Source organism: Nicotiana tomentosiformis, chromosome 5 (genome assembly GCF_000390325.3).
Source record: "Nicotiana tomentosiformis chromosome 5, ASM39032v3, whole genome shotgun sequence".
In the NCBI taxonomy this organism is placed as follows: Eukaryota; Viridiplantae; Streptophyta; class Magnoliopsida; order Solanales; family Solanaceae; genus Nicotiana; species Nicotiana tomentosiformis.
Window position 1 is genome coordinate 9044588 of NC_090816.1, and position 19251 is coordinate 9063838.

The following is a 19251-nucleotide window of genomic DNA, read 5'->3' on the forward strand; positions in this document are numbered from 1 at the left end:
AGCGTTTTTTTTACCTATGAACTTATTGACTGGAACATGACAAAATCAGCAAACGTGACTAGCGCTTGCAGGTTGCTTGATTCAAAGACAAGTTAAGCAAGAATTAACAATATATATATATATATACACACACACACGCGCACATCACCTCGCAGTAGGATTTTTCTCTCTTTTCTCTCGGCGCACGTTAACGTACCTTTGCTAACGTACGCAGCTGAAAACCATGGGAGGAAGAGGACGACCTAAACGGAACTCTGCAAAAATTTCGTCCACTGATCCAAGATCCACTGATGCAAGGAATGCAGTAATGGAACTTTTTGTCTCACCCAAAGGAATGAGAATTGAGGAGCCAACTAAAAACACCACTCCGAGGAATATGACGAGTGAGCAGAGCAATATAGTCTCAGATCAAGCAATCAACAATGGCAAGCAGAAAGCAATGATAGCAACACCTGAAAGTGGTAGTGGAATAGGTCATAGATATGGGAGCGGAATGGCAGAGATGAACTCAAAAACAACAAATATCAATGCAACAGTGCCATGCAAATCTGACAAGGCAGAAAATCCCAAAGACACTAACCAAATGGAATTCAATCATGGGCAAATGTTATAGTAGGGAATAAGCTGGCATCGAGAGGTATGAATCTTCAATATATTGCACCAATGATACAATATGGGGAGAAAATTGTGCAATTAGACCTAGAGGATGTTGAGCAGGAAAATAAAAAATGGAGCACAACTATTGTTCTGTATGTCATTGGGAATTCACCATCCATAGGAGCAATGGAACGATTCTGTGATGACCCAAAATATCATCTTTAATTTAAATATTTATTACTGTATTTTAAGACCTCAAAAAGCACTATTCATTACTCCCCAAATTGCATGCGCAGTCCGTATAATATTTCAGAAAGTTTTTATATGAAAGATGGATTAAAATGTGAAATAGAATTTTAAAACTCAATTAAGTTGACTTTAGTCAATATTTTGAGCAAACGGACCCGAATCAGTATGTTGATAGTTCCGGTGGGTCCGTATCGTAATTTGGGACTTGGGCGTATGTCCGGAATTGAATTTGGAGGTCCCTAGCTCAACTTATGGCCATTTAACGGAAACTAAAAATTTAAAGGCTAAAGATTGCCAAAGTTTGATCACGGATTTGACTATTTGATATCGGAGTCGGAATCCAATTCTGGAAATTTTAATATGTCTGTTATGTCATTTATGACTTGTGTACAAAATTTGAGGTCAATTGGACTTGATTTGATAGGTTTCGGTATCGAATGTAGAAGTTAAAAATTCTTAAGTTACTTAAACTTGAATTGGGGTATGATTCGCGATTTTAGCATTGTTTGATGTTATTTGAGGTTTCGACTAAGTTTGTATGATATTTTAGGATTTGTTGGTGTATTTGATTGAGGTCCCGGGGGCCTAGGGTGGATTCCGAATGGTTAACGGATCAAAATTTGGACTTAAGGAAAATCTAAAATTTTGGCCTTCTGGTGTAATCGCACCTATGGACTTTAGACCGCAAAAGCAATCCAGGCCTCGCAAAAGCGGAGGGGCGCCGCAGAAGCGCGACCGCAAAGGCGGCACACGCATCGCAGAAGCGGGAAAAGGGGAAGGGCAGCCTTGTCGCAGAAACGGACGCTTCTTCGTAGAAGAAAGTCCGCAGAAGCGGACTCTTGTCCGCAGAAGCGATCCAGCCCGCAGAAGCGACCCCAATCTCTGCAAATGCGGTTAAGTGTCCGCAGATGTGAAAAAACTTTGACAGAACCCATAAAATCGGAAGTTAATCATTTTTACTCATTTTTGAGTTTTGAGTCTCAGATTTAGGCGATTACAAAGGGATTTTTCACGACTTTGAATTGTGTAAGTATTCTATAATCAAAAGTGATTATATTTCATAAATCCATGTCTTTATTCATCATTTATTTCGGATTTAGATGGAAGAAATTGGAGTTTTTGTAAAACTTTCCAAAGACGAAAATTTAAGATTTAAAGGTCCATTTGACATCGGAATTTAAAAATTTTAGTATGGTTGGACTCGTCTCGGAACGGGTGTTCGGATTTCGTATGTTTTCTTGAGATTCGAGACATGGGACCCACTGTTGATTTTTGAGATGAATTTTGGATTTTAATCCGAAAAATTACTAAATTCGTATGGAATTAATTCCTACGATTTGTATTGAGTATATTGAATTGTTTATGACTAGATTTGATGATTTCGGACATGAATTCGCGAGGCAAAGGTTTATTGGAATCTCGAGTTAGTTGCAAAGCGAGGTAAGTGTCGTGGTTAACATTGACTTGAGGGAGTAGGATTTTATTTGTTTATTTGCTACGTGATTTAATGTGCGGGTACAACGTATATGTGAGGTGACGAGTACTTATGCGTTGTGGTTGAGTCAAAGCATGCTGGGATATTTAATTCATTTTGAATAATTATTTATTTAATTAAGATATTCCTGTTTAAGTTTATTATTGATTATTTGATAGTTATTCATGAAATTTTTATTGATATAATTATTGTTGAATATGGTGAGAAAGAGCGTAAAAGCACGAAGGGTAATGTCGTGCCATTTTTATTATTTATACTATCACTGTCATGGTGAGAAAGAGTGTAAAAGCACGAAGGGTGTTGCCGTATCATTTTTGAGTGTAAAAGCACGAAGGGTGATGTCGTGCCATTTTCAGAGAGTGTAAAAGCACGAAGGGTGATGCCGTGCCAAGAGAGAGTTAAAGCACGAAGGGTGATGCCGTGCAAATTATTATTATTTATTTATCAAATTATGGGAGGAATGAGAGTAAAAGCACGAAGGGTGGTGCCGTGCCATTTTCATATTATCAGTTACTCATTTTATTATTGATGAATTAATTGGCTGCTACGTAGCACTTCTCCTACTGAAATTTCTATATCATTCCCCTTCGCATGTTCCCTCCCAAATTTATAAATTATTATTTATTGTGTTATTGTTTCTTCGTATTTGTATATACTTGTACAGGTTATTTACGTACGTGTCTTGTCATAGCCTCGTCACTACTTCGTCGAGGTTAGGCTCGACACTTACGGAGTACATTGGGTCGTTTGTACTCATACTACACTCTGCACTTCTTGTGCAGATTTTGAAGTTGGTTCTAGCGGCGTACCATAGACTTGATCGGATTCAGCTACCCAGAGGAGACTTGAGGTATAACTGCACAGCGTCTGCAGTTCTGAAGTCCCCTTCTATCTTATCTTTGTTGTGTATTATCATTCAAACAGCTTGAATTTTATTCAGACCTTTATTTGTATTATCCTAGAAACTCATGCCCTTGTGATACCAGATTCGGGGATGTATTTTGATGATTCGGTTGTTGTGGTCTTCCGCACTTTATTTCAGTAATTGACTTCCGCTTAAATTGATTTGTTTAAAAATGGTTAAGATTTTTCTAATGTTGGCTTGCCTAGCAAGTAAAATGTTAGACGCTATCACGGTCCCGAAGGTGAGAATTTCTGGTCGTGACAAGATGGTATCAGAGCACTAGGTTACATAGGTCTCACGAGTCATGAGCAGGCTTAGTAGAGTCTGAAGGATCGGTACGGAGACGTATGTACTTATCTTTTAGAGGCTATGGAGTTTAGGAACAATATTACTTTTTTCTTATTCTGTCATGCGATCTTATTCAATCATCGATGATTGAACCATTCTATTCTTATTCTCTCGCATATGGTGAGAACACGTAATACATCTACCGATAGACAGGGACCAGAGCCCCCGGTGGAAACTATGACCAGGGGTAGAGGTCGAGGCCGAGTTTGTGCTAGAGGCAGAGGCAGAGGTAGAGCTCAGTCTAGAACTCAAGCAGCAGCACCTGTTGTAGAACCTCAGGTGGATCTTCAGGAGGGGGTTCCATTTCAGACTGTACCGGTTAGACCAGTTCAGGTCTCGAAAGTATTCATTGGTGCTCCAGTGCTTCAGGACGCTCTAGTCCGTTTGGTGAGTCTTATGGAAGGCGTGACCCAGAATGGTATATTTCCAGTGGCACCAGCCATCTCACATGCTGGGGGAGGAGCACAAACTCCCACTACTCCCGTTTCGGAGCAGATGGCTCCCCAGTATCAAGCTCTAGTCGCCCCGCCAGTTGGGGTAGTTCAGCCAGTTGTTGCGGCACAGGCCGGTGATAGGCCTGCCATGTCTTCTGAGGCCTTATTAAGACTGGATAATTTTACTAAGCTCTTTCCATTTCACTTCAGTGGTACACCTTCTGAGGACCCACATGATTATCTTGACCGCTTCCATGAGGTGTTGCGGAACATGGGAATAGTTGAGACCAATAGGGTCAATTTTGCTGTATTTCAGATGACGGGTTCCGCCAAGAGATGGTGGAGAGATTTTATGTTTACTAGACCAGTTGGATTTCCTACACTGATGTGAGAGTAGTTCTCACGGCTATTTCTAGAGAAGTTCCTCCCTATCATATTGAGAGAGGATTACCGCAGGCAATTTTAGTGTCTATAGTAGGGCAGTATGACTGTTAGTTTGTACGAGACCCGTTTTGTGGATTTAGACTGTCATGCTCTCCTTTTATTACCTACTGAGGGAGAGAGAGTGAGGAGGTTTAATGAGGGACTCACTCACCCTATCAGGCTTCAGATGGCTAAGGAGACCGGAAGTGAGATTTCCTTTCAGGCGATTGCTAATGTTGCGAGGAGGATCGAGATAGTTCTTGCACATGAGAGAAAGCAGTGGTCTGATAAGAGGCCTCGTCAGTTCGGTGGGTTTAGTGGTGCCTCATCTAGATGTAGGGGTAATTTTGGTAGAGACCATCCTCCCAGGACGTTTCATTCAGTGCTCCAGGCATCCCACAGTGCTTCAAGTGGTCACGGCTCTAACGTGTCTCATTCTGACCAGCTAGCTTACAGTGCACCACCAGCTCCTATTAATGCACCTCCGATTCAGAGTCATCAGAGCGGTTATCCAGGTCGACATGGCCAGTTCCAGAGTCAGCAGTCACAACACCCGAGGACCTGTTATACTTGTGGTGATCCGAGGCACATTTCTAGATTTTGCCCTCGGGCATCGAGCAGTTCACAACAGCAGGGTTCTCGTGCTATGATTCCATCACCAGTTGTTCTGCCACCCGCCCAGCCAGCTACGGGCAGGGGTCAGACAGTTAGAGGTGGAGATCAGGCCATAAGGGGTGGAGGCCAGCCGGTTAGAGGCCGTCCCAGGGACGCAGTTGAGAGTGGTGGGGCCCAGTCCCGATTTTATGCTTTTCGTCGAGTCATCCGATGCTGTGATCACACGTATGTTCCAGTTTTCCATAGAGATGCTTCAGTTCTATTTGATCCAGGATCTACTAATTCCTTTGTGTCCTCCTATTTTGCTTCATATCTGGTTGTGCCTCGTGATTCTCTGAGTGCTTCTGTGTGTGTATCCACGTCAGTGGGAGATTCTGTTATGGTAGATCATGTCTATCGTTCGTGTGTGGTTACTATTGGGAGTCTTGAGACTAGCGTGGATCTTCTACTTCTTGATATGGTAGATTTTGATATCATCTTGGGTATGGATTGGCTGCCATCTTATCATAATATGTTGGATCGTCATGACAATACGGTGACCCTAGCCATGTCTGTGTTACCTCAATTAGAGTGGAAAGGAATTCCTGGTTATTCTACCAGCAAGGTTATTTCTTATATGAAAGCTCGGCATATAGTCGAGAAGGGGTGTCTAGCCTATTTGGCTTATATTCGCGATCCTAGTGCGGATGTTTCTTCTACGGACTCAGTACTAGTTGTTCGTGAATTTCCAAAAGTATTTCCTGCAGATTTGCTGGGGATGCCACCCAACAGAGATATTGACTTCTGTATTGATTTGGCTCCGGGCACTCAGCCAATTTCTATTCCAACATACCGTATGGCCCCGCCGAAGTTGAAAGAGTTGAAGGAGCAGTTACAAGACTTGCTTGATCAGGGATTCATTAGACCTAGTGTCTCGCCCTAGGGTGCACCAGTGTTGTTTTTGAAGAAGAAAGATAGTTCAATGCGGATGTGTATAGATTATCGGCAGTTGAACAAGGCTACTATCAAGAACAAGTATCCACTTCCAAGAATTGATGACTTATTCGATTAGCTTTAGGTTGCCAAGGTGTTTTCAAAGATCGACTTGAGGTCTGGTTACCATCAGCTGAAGATTAGGCATCTGATGTCCCTAAGACAACTTTTTGGACTCGCTATGGGCATTACAAATTCCTAGTGATGTTATTTGGGCTGACAAATGCCCCAACAGCATTTATAGATTTGATGAATCAGGTGTTCAAGCCCTATCTGGATTCATTTGTGGTTGTATTCATTAATGACATCTTTATTTACTCCAACAGTCAAGAGGAGCATGAGCAACATATTCGGATTGTGCTTCAGACTTTGAAGAATAATCAGTTATATGCCAAATTTTCAAAATACGAGTTTTGGTTAAACTCAGTTGCCTTTTTGGGGCATGTTGTATCAACATAAGGCATAAATATGGATCCTAAGAAGATTGAGGCAGTTCAAAACTAGGCCTACTTCAGTTACGGAGATACGGAGTTTTCTGGGTTTGGCGGGTTATTATCGCTGGTTTATGGAAGGGTTTTCATCTATAGCAAGCCCATTGACCAAAATGACCCAGAAAGGTGTTCCATTTGGATGGTCAGAAGAGTGTGAGTTGAACTTTCAGAAGCTCAAGACTGCTTTTACTATGCCGCCAGTGTTGGTATTACCCACAGGTTCAGGATCTTATACGGTATATTGTGATGCATCTCGCGTTGGGCTTGGTGCAGTATTGATGCAAGATGGCAGGGTGATTGCATATGTGTCGCGGCAGTTGAAAGTTCACGAGAAGAATTATCCTATTCATGATTTAGAATTGGCAGCTATTGTCCATGCTCTGAAGATTTGGAGGCATTACCTTTACGGTATCTCGTGTGAGGTATTCACTGATCATCGTAGCCTACAGTATCTGTTAAGTCAAAAAGATCTCAATTTGAGGCATAGAAGATGGTTGGAGTTGTTAAAAGCCTATGATATCACTATTTTGTATCACCCAGAAAAGGCCAATGTGGTGACCGATGCTTTGAGTAGAAAGGTTGTGAGTATGGGCAGTCTTCTATATATTTCGGTTGGTGAGAGACAGTTAGCTACAGATGTTTAGACTTTGGCTAATCAGTTCGTGAGGTTAGATATTTCAGAACCTAGTCGGGTTCTAGCTTGCACTATCGCTCAATCTTCTTTATATGAGCGTATTAGGGAGCGACAATATGATGATCCTCATTTGCTTATGGTTTCCAAACAGGTTGTTGTGGGGGAAGGTGGAGTTTTACGGATGTAGGGTCATATTTGTGTGCCTAATGTGGATGAGCTTCGTGGATTAATTCTGGAAGAGGCCCATCGTTCAAAGTATTCTATCCATCCAGGTGCCGCCAAAATGTATAAAGATTTGTGGCAACATTATTGGTGCAGGAGAATGAAGAAGGATATAGTTGTGTATGTAGCTTGGTGTCTAAATTGTCAGCAAGTCAAGTACGAGCATCAGAGACCTGGTGGTTTGCTTCAGAAGTTAGAAATTCCTGAGTGGATGTGGGAGCGTATCACTATGAATTTTGTGGTTGGGCACCCACGGACTCAGAGAAAGTTCGACGCAGTATGGGTCATTGTGGACAGGTTGACTAAGTCAGCACATTTCATTCTAGTAACAGTTACGTATTCTTCAGAGCGGTTAGGTGAAATTTACATTCGTGAGATTGTCCGCCTTCATGGTGTGCCCGTATCTATCATTTCTGATTGAGATACACAGTTCACCTCGTACTTCTGGAGAGCTATACAATGTGAGTTAGGCACACAGGTTGAGTTGAGTACATCATTTCATCCACAGACAAACGAACAGTCAGAGCGCACCATTCAAATATTGGAAGATATGCTTCACGCTTGTATTATAGACTTTGGAGGCTCTTGGGATCAGTTCTTGCCACTTGCAGAGTTTGCCTATAATAAAAGCTACTAGTTGAGCATTCAGATGGCTCCATATGAAGCATTATATGGGAGGCAATGTCGTTCACCGGTTAACTGGTTTGAACCGGGAGAGGATCGATTGTTGGGTACCGATTTGGTACAGGATGCCTTGGATAAGGTTAAGATTATTCAGGATCGACATCGCACAGCTCAGTCTAGGCAAAAGAGTTATGCCAACCGTAAAGTTTGAGATATTGCATTCATGGTTGGAGAAAGAGTATTGCTCCGGGTTTCACCTATGAGAGGTGTAATGAGATTCTGAAAGAAGGGCAAGTTGAGCCCTAGGTATATTGTACCCTTTGAAATTCTTGAAAGGGTGGGTAAAGTAGCCTACAAGCTTGCACTACCACCAAGTTTATCAGCAGTTCATCTGGTGTTCCATGTGTCTATGCTCCGGAAATATCATGGTGATCCATCCCATGTAATTAGATTTCAGCTCAGTCCAATTGGACAATGATTTGACTTATGAAGAGGAGCCAGTAGCTATTCTAGTCCGGCAGGTCTGACAGTTGAGGTGTAAGAGTTATCCTTCAGTTCGGGTGCAATGGAGAGGTTATTCGGTAGAAGCATCTATCCGGGAGTCCGAGTCGGTCATGCGGAGTAGATATCCACATCTTTTCACCAGCTCAGTTATTTTTCTAATTCCATTCAAGGACGAACGTTTATTTTAGAGGTGGAGAATGTGATTACCCAAAATATCATCTTTAATTTAAACATTCATTACTGTGTTCTAAGACCTCAAAAAGCACTATTCATCATTCCTCGACTTGCGTGCACAGTCCGTATAATTTTTCAGAAAGTTTTTATATGAAAAATTGATTAAAATGTGAAATAGAGTATTAAAACTCAATTAAGTTCACTTTGGTCAGCATTTTGAGCAAACGGACCTGGATCAGTGTTTTGCCAGTTCCGGTAGGTCTGTATAGTGATTTGGGACTTTGGCGTATGCCAGGAATTTAATTTGGAGGTCCCTAGCTCAAGTTATGGCCATTTAACGGAAACTAGGAATTTAAAGGCTAAAGATTTTTAAAGTTTGACCACGGATTTGACTTTTTGATATCGGGGTCGGAATTCGATTCTGAAAATTTGAATAGGTCTGTTATGTCATTTATGACTTGTGTGCAAAATTTGAGGACAATCGGAATTGATTTGATAGGTTTCGTCATCGAATGTAGAAGTTGAAAATTCTTAAGTTCCATAAGCTTGAATTGGGGTATGATTCATGATTTTAGTGTTGTTTGATGTGATTTGAGGTTTCGATTAAGTTCGTATGATATTTTAGGACTTTTTGGTGTATTTGTTTGAGGACCAGGGGGCCTCGGGTGGATTCCGGATGGTTAACGAATCAAAATTTGAACTTAAGGAAAATCTAAAATTTTGGCCTTCTGGTGTAATCGCACCTGCGGATTTTAGACCATAGATGTGAGCTCACAGAAGCGAGTTAGGCCTCGCAGAAGCGGACGGGGCACCACAGAAGCGGCACACGCATCGCAGAAGCGGGAAAGGGGGAAGGGCAGCCTTTTCGCAGAAGTGGGGACGCTTCTTCGCAGAAGCGATCCAGCCCGCAGAAGCGACCCCAATCTTCGCAAAAGTGGAACCGAAGATGCGGTTAAGTGTCCGCAGATGCGAAAAAGACTGGACAGAACCCATAAAATCAGAAGTTAACTATTTTTACTCATTTTTGAGTTTTGAGACTCGGATTTAGGCAATTCCAAAGAGATTTTTCACGACTTTGAATTGGGTAAGTGTTCTATAACCAAAAGTGATTATATTTCATAAATCCATGTCTATATTCATCATTTATTTCGGATTTAGATGGAAGAAATTGGAATTTTTGTAAAACATTCCAAAGACGAAAATTTAAGATTTGAAGGTCCATTTGACATCGGAATTTGATAATTTTTGTGTGGTTGGACTCGTCTCGGAATGGGTGTTCGAATTTTGTAAGTTTCTATGAGATTCGAGACATGGTACCCACTGTTGATTTTTAAGATGAATTTTGGATTTTAATCCGAAAAATTAGTAAATTCGTATGAAATTAATTCCTATGATTTGTATTGAGTATATTGAATTATTTATGACTATATTTGAGGATTTCAGACATGAATTCGCGAGGCAATGGTTTATTGGAATCTTGAGTTGGTTGCAAAGCGAGGTAAGTGTCGTGGTTAACCTTGACTTGAGGGAGTAAGATTTTATTTATTTATTTGCTACGTGATTTAATATGCGGGTACAATGTATATGTGAGGTGACGAGTACTTATGCGTTATGGTTGAGTCAAAGTATGCTGGGATATTCAATTCATTTTGAATAATTGTTTATTTAATTAAGATATTCTTGTTTAAATTTATTATTGATTATTTGATCGTTATTCATGGAATTCTTATTGATTTAATTATTGTTGAATATGGTGAGAAAGAGCGTAAAAGCACGAATGGTGATGCCGTGCCATTTTTATTATTTATACTATCATTGTCATGGTGAGAAAAAGCGTAAAAGCACGAAAGGTGTTGATGTGTCATTTTTGAGTGTAAAAGCACAAAAGGTGATGTCGTGCCATTTTCAGAGAGTGTAAAAGCACGAAGGGTGATGCCGTGCCAAGAGAGAGTTAAAGCACGAAAGGTGATGCCGTACCAATTATTATTATTTATTTATCAAATTATGGGAGGAATGAGAGTAAAAGCACGAAGGGTGGTGTCGTGCCATTTTCATATTATCAGTTGCTCATTTTATTATTGATCAATTAATTGGTTCCTACGTGGCACTCCTCCTGCTGAAATTTCTATATCATTCCCCTTCGCATGTTCCCTTCCAAATTTATAAATTATTATTTATTGTTTTGTTGTTGCTTCCTATTTGTATATACTTGTACAGGTTATTTACGTGCGTGTCTTGTCATAGCCTCATCACTACTTCGTTGATGTTAGGCTCGATACTTACGGAGTACATGGGGTCGGTTGTACTCATACTACACTGTGCACTTCTTGTGCAGATTTTGGAGTTGGTCCCAGTGGCGTACCATAGACTTGATCGGATTCAGCTACCCAGAGGAGACTTGAGGTATAACTGCACAGCGACTGCAGTTCTGAAGTCACCTTCTATATTATCTTAGTTGTGTATTATCTTTCAAATAGCTTAAATTTTATTCAGACCTTTATTTGTATTATCCTAGTAACTTGTGCACTTGTGACACCAGATTCGAGGATGTATTTTGATGATTCGGTTGTTGTGATCTTCCGCACTTTATTTCAGTAATTGACTTCTGCTTAAATTGACTTGTTTAAAAATGGTTAAGATTTTTCTAACGTTGGCTTGCCTAGCAAGTGAAATGTTAGGCGCCATCATGGTCTCGAAGGTGAAAATTTCAAGTCGTGACAGATTCCTTGCTTCAGTAGGTAAGTATTCAATAAAACCCCAGATCTACCATCATAATGAAGACTATTTTGTAATTCGATTTGCAAATTTGGAGGAAAGAAACCAAGTCTTGTATACTGGGCCTCATACCATTAACAATCATCCTATTGTAATGAAAGCATGGACACTAGAGCTCAATTTGCATGAAGAAGTTCTTAGAACCATTCCGCTGTGGGTGAAGTTTCCAAATCTTCCCCTGAACTATTGGAGCATGAAGGCATTAAGTAAAATTGGTAGTGCCCTGGGTAATACAACTACTACAGTTAGAATATATTATGCTAGAATACTGATTGAGATGGATATTACTAAACCTCTACCTAGAAGGGGTGAAGCTGCAGGACCAAAAGAGAAAAACAATTGAGCAAGAGGTAAACTATGACTGGAAACCTACATACTGCACCACATGTCTACATATAGGACATTGCAATGAGAACATAATGCAGCAACCACAAAGGCAAGCATACAAAAGGAGAGGGAATAAAGTCAAGCAAATCTGGCAAAAGACTGAGAAGTCTGGACGTAAGGAGAATGATCAGGGGAGGGATCAAACAAAGAGGGTGGAAACACCAAAGCCCCTAGAGGACAATACAATACAGCTTAGTGCATCTACTGAGCAACCTGCAGAAGAAGGGTGGACAACAGTAAGTAGAAAATCGGCAGCAAGGATGGCAAAAACAAAGCAAGTTGAAGGCAAGGTTCTTGGAGGCTATAATGGATTCCAATCCTTAGTAAGGGGACAAGAGCACACAACCAATGCTCTAGGACTAAGCAATGTGCAGATGGGGTCTTATAGGGGGCAGGAGCAATATCATGATACACAATTCATACCAGTATGAGTGTAATTACATGGAATGTTAGAGGTTTAAATAATGCATACAACCAAAAGGAGACAAAGGACTTCATAAAAGTAGAATAAAAAGGAAGTGATTGCACTAGTATAACATAGAATAAAGGAGCAGAAGACTAGCAGTACTATCAGCAAAATTGCCCCAGGATGGCAAGGGATATCAAGCTTCAGCAACAACAATAAGAGCATAATATGGATTTTTTGGGATCCAAGAATTTTTGATTTTGAACTAATTGAATGGATTGTCAGTACATACATGGACAAGTCAGAACTCACTCAAGATTGGTATCATTTGGATTTACTACAATATATGTCTTGCATACTATTAAAGATAGGTTGAGTATGTGGCAAAAACTTAGGCAAATAAACAGTATACAACATGGACCATGGATAGCAATGGAAGATTTCAATTCAGTACTTAATAGTCAAGACAGACAACATGGTACTGTAATACAAGATATGGAAACAAAGGATTTCAGGGAATTCATGACTGACACTAGCATGAATGAATATTACCTATTGTTGGTAGAGACTATACAAGGAAAAATAATCATACCAACAGTAGGATCGATAGTGGAATAGTTAACACAAACTGGTTGCTGACAATGCCCAATCTGTATATACAGATCCTAGAACCATCATTCTCTGATCATTAACCCTTTAAGCTGATGATCACACAAATGCAGAGGAAGAAAGCTAGTTTGTTCAGTTTTTTTAACTGCCTGGCTGATCACCCCCAATTCCTACCAGAAGTGAAGCAAGCATGGAGTACAACTGGAGATATTGGAAACCTATAAGGAGTGTGGAACAAGCTCAAGAGAGTTAAATAAGTCATTAAAGGCCTTAACACACAGCAATACAAAGGTGTTGATGGCAGAATCAAAGAAATCAGAATGGAACTACAGGAGGTGCAGGAGAAAATGGACTGTAAAAAAATGAATCAAGAACTAGTTGAGAAAGAGAAGGAACTGAAAAGTAACCGAGAGAAGTGGATACTGATTGAAAAAAGCATCTATAGGCAAAGTTCAAGGGTGCAATGGCTGAAGCTCGGGGATTCTAATTCTGCATAATTCTTTGCATATATAAAGAACAGGTTCACTTTAAATGGAATTCATAGTCTCACTACTGATCTAGGGTTTCAGGTACACATGGAGGATGAAATAGAGGTTGAAGTACTTGGCTACTATAAACAGTTGATATGGTCAAATGCTCTTGTAATCCAAGCAATAGATCCAAATGTAATGAAAAGAGAGGCAATTCTCAATAGAGAGCAACAACACAAATTGATACTACCTGTTACAAGGCAAGAGGTATGGAAAGCTCTGTAAGATATAGATGACTTGAAGGCCCCGGGATATGATGGATTCAATACAGGTTTCTTCAATAAATCATGGAATATCATAGGGGAGAAGGTAACACAAGCTGTATTGGATTTCTTTCAATCATCACAGATGTTCAAGCCAGTTAACTGTACTTCAATAACTCTTATACCCAAAGTCAAGAATCCTGCTACCATAAAGGAGTATAGACCTATTTCCTGTTGCACTACAGTCTACAAAATCATTTCAAAGGTTCTGACTAGTTGACTACCAGGAGTCATGGACGATTAAATAGATAAGACTTAGTCTGCTTTTGTTCTTGGAAGAGTTATTATTGATAATATCATACTGATTCATGAGCTAATAAAAAGGTATGAGAGGAAAGGGGTGTCACCAAGATGCATGATGAAGCTGGACATGCAGAAGGCATATGACTCATTTGAATGGCCTTTTCTTGAACAAGTATTATGTGCCTTAGCATTTTCAGAGAAATTTGTGAAATGAATATTGACTTGTGTACAAACTGTTACTTACACCATCATCTTAAATGGCTCAACAACTCAACCATTTGATGCTAGGAAAGGACTTAGACAAGGGGACCCCCTATCCCCTTTCCTATTTGTACTAGCAATGAAGTACCTCAATAGAAGATTGAAGGCATTGCACTGTATCCTGGACTTCAACTTTCATCCCAAATGTGCCAAGATGCAGATCATGCAACTTGGATTTGTAGATGACCTTTATTGTTTTGCAGAGGAGATACAGTTTCAGTTTAGCTGCTATACAAGTGTTTTCTGGATTTGTCAAGAGGATGAGGACTGGAAATTAATAAGAAGAAAGGCTCTATCTTCTTTGGTGGTGTTTCACAGGATATTCAAAAAGAAATACTGGAGTTCCTTGGCATTCCAAGAGGGAAGTTGCCAGTGAGATATCTTGGAGTACCTTTAAGCTCTAAAAGAGTGTCAATAACTCAATGCCAACCTCTAATTGACAAACTAGTGGGAAAATCACATCCTGGACAACCAAATTATTATCATATGCAGGGAGACTGCGACTCATCAAAAGTGTCATATTTTCCATTTAAACTTTCTGGGCTAAAATCTTCATGCTACCAAAGAAGATTACAAAAATGGTAAAGGCAATTTGCAGGAGTTTTTTATGGACATGGGGTGGCACTATATCAAAGAAAGCTCTCCTAGCTTGGGAGAAAGTCTTTCAGCCTAAGTCAGCGGGTGGTTTCAATGTAATGGACATGTCCTTATGGAACAAAGCAGATATTAGCAAGCAGTTATGGAACCTATGCAAGGAGAAGAATAAACTAGGGATCCAATGGGTGCATTGTTACTATATATAAAAAGCAAGCACGTATGGGAGGTGCAACCTAGCCAAGCTTCATGGATTATGAGGAAGATTCTGAAAGCCAAAGAGAACTTTGAGAAGGCAGGCTACCCATATGAAGATCTAATGCAGATGCAAACTTGCTCCATCAAATACATATATCATAAACTGCGAGGAGACTTCAACAAAGTGAGCTGAAGGAAGTTAGTATGCAACAATGCAGGATGTCCTAGGTGGGTATTCACGCTAACATTGGTGGCTCATGGTAGGCTATACACAAAGGATAGGTTGCTAAAGTGGGGCATTCATAATAATCAACTATGTCCTTTATGTTCACATGCAAACGAATCCATTCAACATCTATTCTTTGAATGTCAATATGCTGCTGCAGTATGGAAAAGACTGCTCAACTGGCAAGGTATCCACAGGAACACCTATGGCTGGTCTGAGGAATTACTTTGGGCAGAGAACTGGACTGAAAACAGAAGTGCAAAAGCAGAATTATTCAAAGTTGTGCTAGCAGGCTGCGTGTATTTTGTGTGGTAGGAGAGGAATGCAAGACTCTTTCAAGCCAAGTCGAGAGATTGTGAGACACTTAGTAAATTAATTATGCAAGAAGTGCATTGTCGAAGCAACAAGAAAACATAGAAAATATTGAACAGATTGGACTACTATCCGATGTAATAGTTAGTGACTATTAAAAGGGTTGTAGAAAGAATGCATAGAGGAGGGAAGGGAAGTACAGTAAAGCTTTGAACATGACAAAGCTCTAAGGGTTCTGTTTTGATTTGTAAATATTTTTTTCCTGGTATATATAAAATTTTAATTACCAATATATATATATATATATATATATATATATATATATATATATATATATATATTAAGATTAATAATGTCAAAAAATGGTGAGGCATAAATTACATCAATAATGTAGGGAAACATTATCAATTTTCTTTTCTACTCCTAAAACAAAAATCTATTTGCTTCACCGGAAAAAGACTAGAAAAAAAACCCATAAAGAAATGGTGATAACTAAGAGGAAATGACATTGTATAGCCGCTCTCAAAATAATAGCCGAAAAAATATATATTTTTTGTATATATATACATACTATAGGTTATATACAAAAATTATAAAAATTCTATACATGTAAATAATTTCTGGCGCGGGCTAAAAGTGATATTTGCCCGATATCTAACCGTCTCAAAATTAAGTCTATCCCCACTGCACTCCCACACCAGTGACCCCACTGAATATGTCCAAGTTTTGCCGAAAACAGAAAGATAACGCCTACCCGCCCAACGTTGTACGTAATCTATCTTTTACTTCCTTATCAATTTCATTTTTATATCATTATGATGGTGTTGAGCTAAATACGTAATTTAAGATAAGGAAAAAAAGGAATTCTTATAAACTAAAAGTAATTTTGGCTAATCTTAAACATACTGTAATATCTCTAAAATTATGTTATTAAAAGTAAAAAAAAAATTAAATATTAAAATATGCCATTATTGTTTTAGACAAACTAAAAATTAAAAGAGTCACATCAAATACTTCCTCTGTTTAACTTTTTTTTTAGTTTAACTTGATATAAAATTTAATAAAAAAAATAAAATTTTTGAAACTTTTGATCTTAAATAAGCATATTATTTGTTTAATAAAAATTTCTCATTATTGAAATAGACTAATAAGGAAATAGTACATATCTTTTTTAAACGGAGCGAGTTGAACAGAATGATTTTTAATTTCTTTTTAAAGAGCAAACACCTCCATCCAATATATGTACTTCCCAACCTCTTCAGAGTTCACACCAGCAAACTACCTGCCCTGAGTTTCTCCACTGAAAACAATAACTTAGGTGGTTTTTTTCTTCTTTTCCAAAATGAAGACTCTAATATATCTAGTCATATTGCTATTAACCTTAACACTGAAAACAAGCAGCAGCAGAAATAACCTAGTAGAAACCACATGCAAGAACACACCAAACTACAACCTCTGCCTAAAAACTCTACTCTCCGACAAACGCAGCGCCAGCGGCGACGTCATGACGCTGGCGCTGATCGTTGTGGACACCATCAAAGCGAAGGCGAATCAGGCGGCCAAAATCATCTCGAAGCTACGTCAATCCAATCCTCCAGATTTTAGTTTTACAGTTAGAACAAAAAAATTCTGAATTGTCGTGAAGTTCAAATTTTTAGATTAAAAACTCGGGATAAAATGAGTATTGATTAATCTCTAAATAGTATTCCCGAGAATGGTTATATGTGCATTTGCCCCCTTATAGGGTGAGAATTACCCAAGACTATATAAACAAACCAAATACCCCACGCATAGCCGATGTGAGACACCAGCACCCCTCTCTCCCTACAAACCCAGGACTCGACATCTAGAGCGTAAACAATATTTGGTCCCAACATTTATGAAATAAGAATTTGGTGGGTCTGGCTCTGATACCATGATAAAAAAGAAATGGACTTTGAGCCTAACTCAACCCCAAAAGCTAGCTCATGTGGTGAGGATTGCCTAAGACTATATAAACAAACCAAACACCTCATCTCCTATAGTCGATGTGGGACACCAATCAAACATTGCCATATAAATCGAAACAGATGAGTAACATTTTGTTAGAAAGTACTAAATCTTCCTTGAATCTTGCTCAGAACTAATTTAAATCTTTTTTTACAATATTAAGGCATTAACATTCAACATTACTCAATGGCTTTTCTTAATTTACTTCCTCCATTTCAGTTTATGTGAACCTTTTCTTTTTTCGAGAGTCAATTTGAAACTAAATTGAACAAGATTAACTCGATATATAAAGTTAAAATTTAGATATTCAAAAGTTATGTGAAAAGTATTATAAGTTTCAATTCTTCTCATGTCAATATGTTAAAAAATGTATTTCAAAATATTGGACGAAGTGTACATAGTTTGAATCTCGAAAAGTAAAAATATTCACATAAATTGAAACGAGGGAGTAATTTTTAAAAGAACTTGGAAAGTATTTTTGAAACATAAGCCTGAAGATCGATTGTCGGTTTGGATCACATCAGTTTATTAGTTTATGTGGAAACGAGACTTGCATTTTTTCTTTTTGGAAAATATTTCGATTTGATTTTAGAAAAACATAAAGTTTGCTTTTAGAAAATCAAATACTATTATTTTGTTTGACCTTCTTGGTTACCAATTATAATGACAGGAATTCATGCTTGCTACGATAGATAATCCCTCATATACAGTTGAATGGACAATCAAAGAAATGTTGAACCAACCAAAGATAATGCAAAGGGCCATAGAAGAGATTGACAATGTCATTGGGAACAATAGATTGGTTCAAGAATCCGACATGCCACAGTTAAACTATGTCAAAGCTTGTATTAAAGAGTCCTTTCGACTACATCCCTTGTCGGCTTTTAACGCTCCTCATGTGTCTGTATCGGATTCTGTTGTTGGTGAATACTTCATCCCAAAAGGGAGTGTAGTGTTATTATGTCGTCTTGGACTTGGCCGAAACCCTAGAGTTTGGGATGATCCCATGAAGTTCAAGCCAGAGCGCCATATGAATGAGGAAGGTGGTGATGTAGTTTTTACTGATTCAAAGTTACATTTTTTATCATTTAGTATTGGACGACGAGGTTGTCCAGGTGTAAAACTTGGCTCAACAATTACCACTATGTTACTTGCTAGGCTTCTTCAAGGGTTTACTTGGAGTTTACCACCGTAATGACTTGACTGATAATTACCCGGAATCTGCTTTCCTTTGTACCATGCCATTTTTTGCTAAGGCAAAACCACGATTGCCTAAAGACATGTACCCTTAAATATATATGTGAAATTATACCATAATAAAGTATGTACGTACACATCATGTATGTGTATATACTTATATAAGATGTTTTCTTTCTGCTTCAGTATTAATGAGAGGATGAATCAATAATATTAGTATGATCTATATTTTAAAGGTGATGTGGCACTCCTTAAGACCAGAATTCATATTTTTCGTTTTTCTCAATTTTGTTTTTTTTTCTTTTAAAGAAAGAAACTATTCAAAAGTGTCTTTTCCTATGATTCAAATTGTCTTCATTGAGTTGGTTTTCAGTACACTCATTTCTTCATATTGTTATTTTGCTGCAGTAATAGCTACCATGACAACTCTTCTTCTACACTTAGAAAGTGAGAGTACAAGAGGGGATGAATTGTGGTTTATTGAAAATTAGTCAGACTACTAATGATTTTAGTTGACTAAAAACAGTGCAGAATGAAAGATAACAGTAATTAAAAGGTAAATAACACACAACAAT

General features: G+C 38.7%; 1 protein-coding gene across 1 annotated transcript in view; it reads left to right on the forward strand.

Moving 5' to 3' along the window:
- Positions 1-18674, forward strand: part of LOC104095765 (isoleucine N-monooxygenase 1-like) — a 48176-nt gene extending 29502 nt beyond the window's left edge. The window contains exon 2 of the mRNA XM_070175584.1: positions 18150-18674. Coding sequence (XP_070031685.1) covers positions 18150-18674 — 525 coding nt within the window. The remainder of the gene's footprint in view (positions 1-18149) is intronic.
- Positions 18675-19251: the final 577 nt, after the last annotated feature.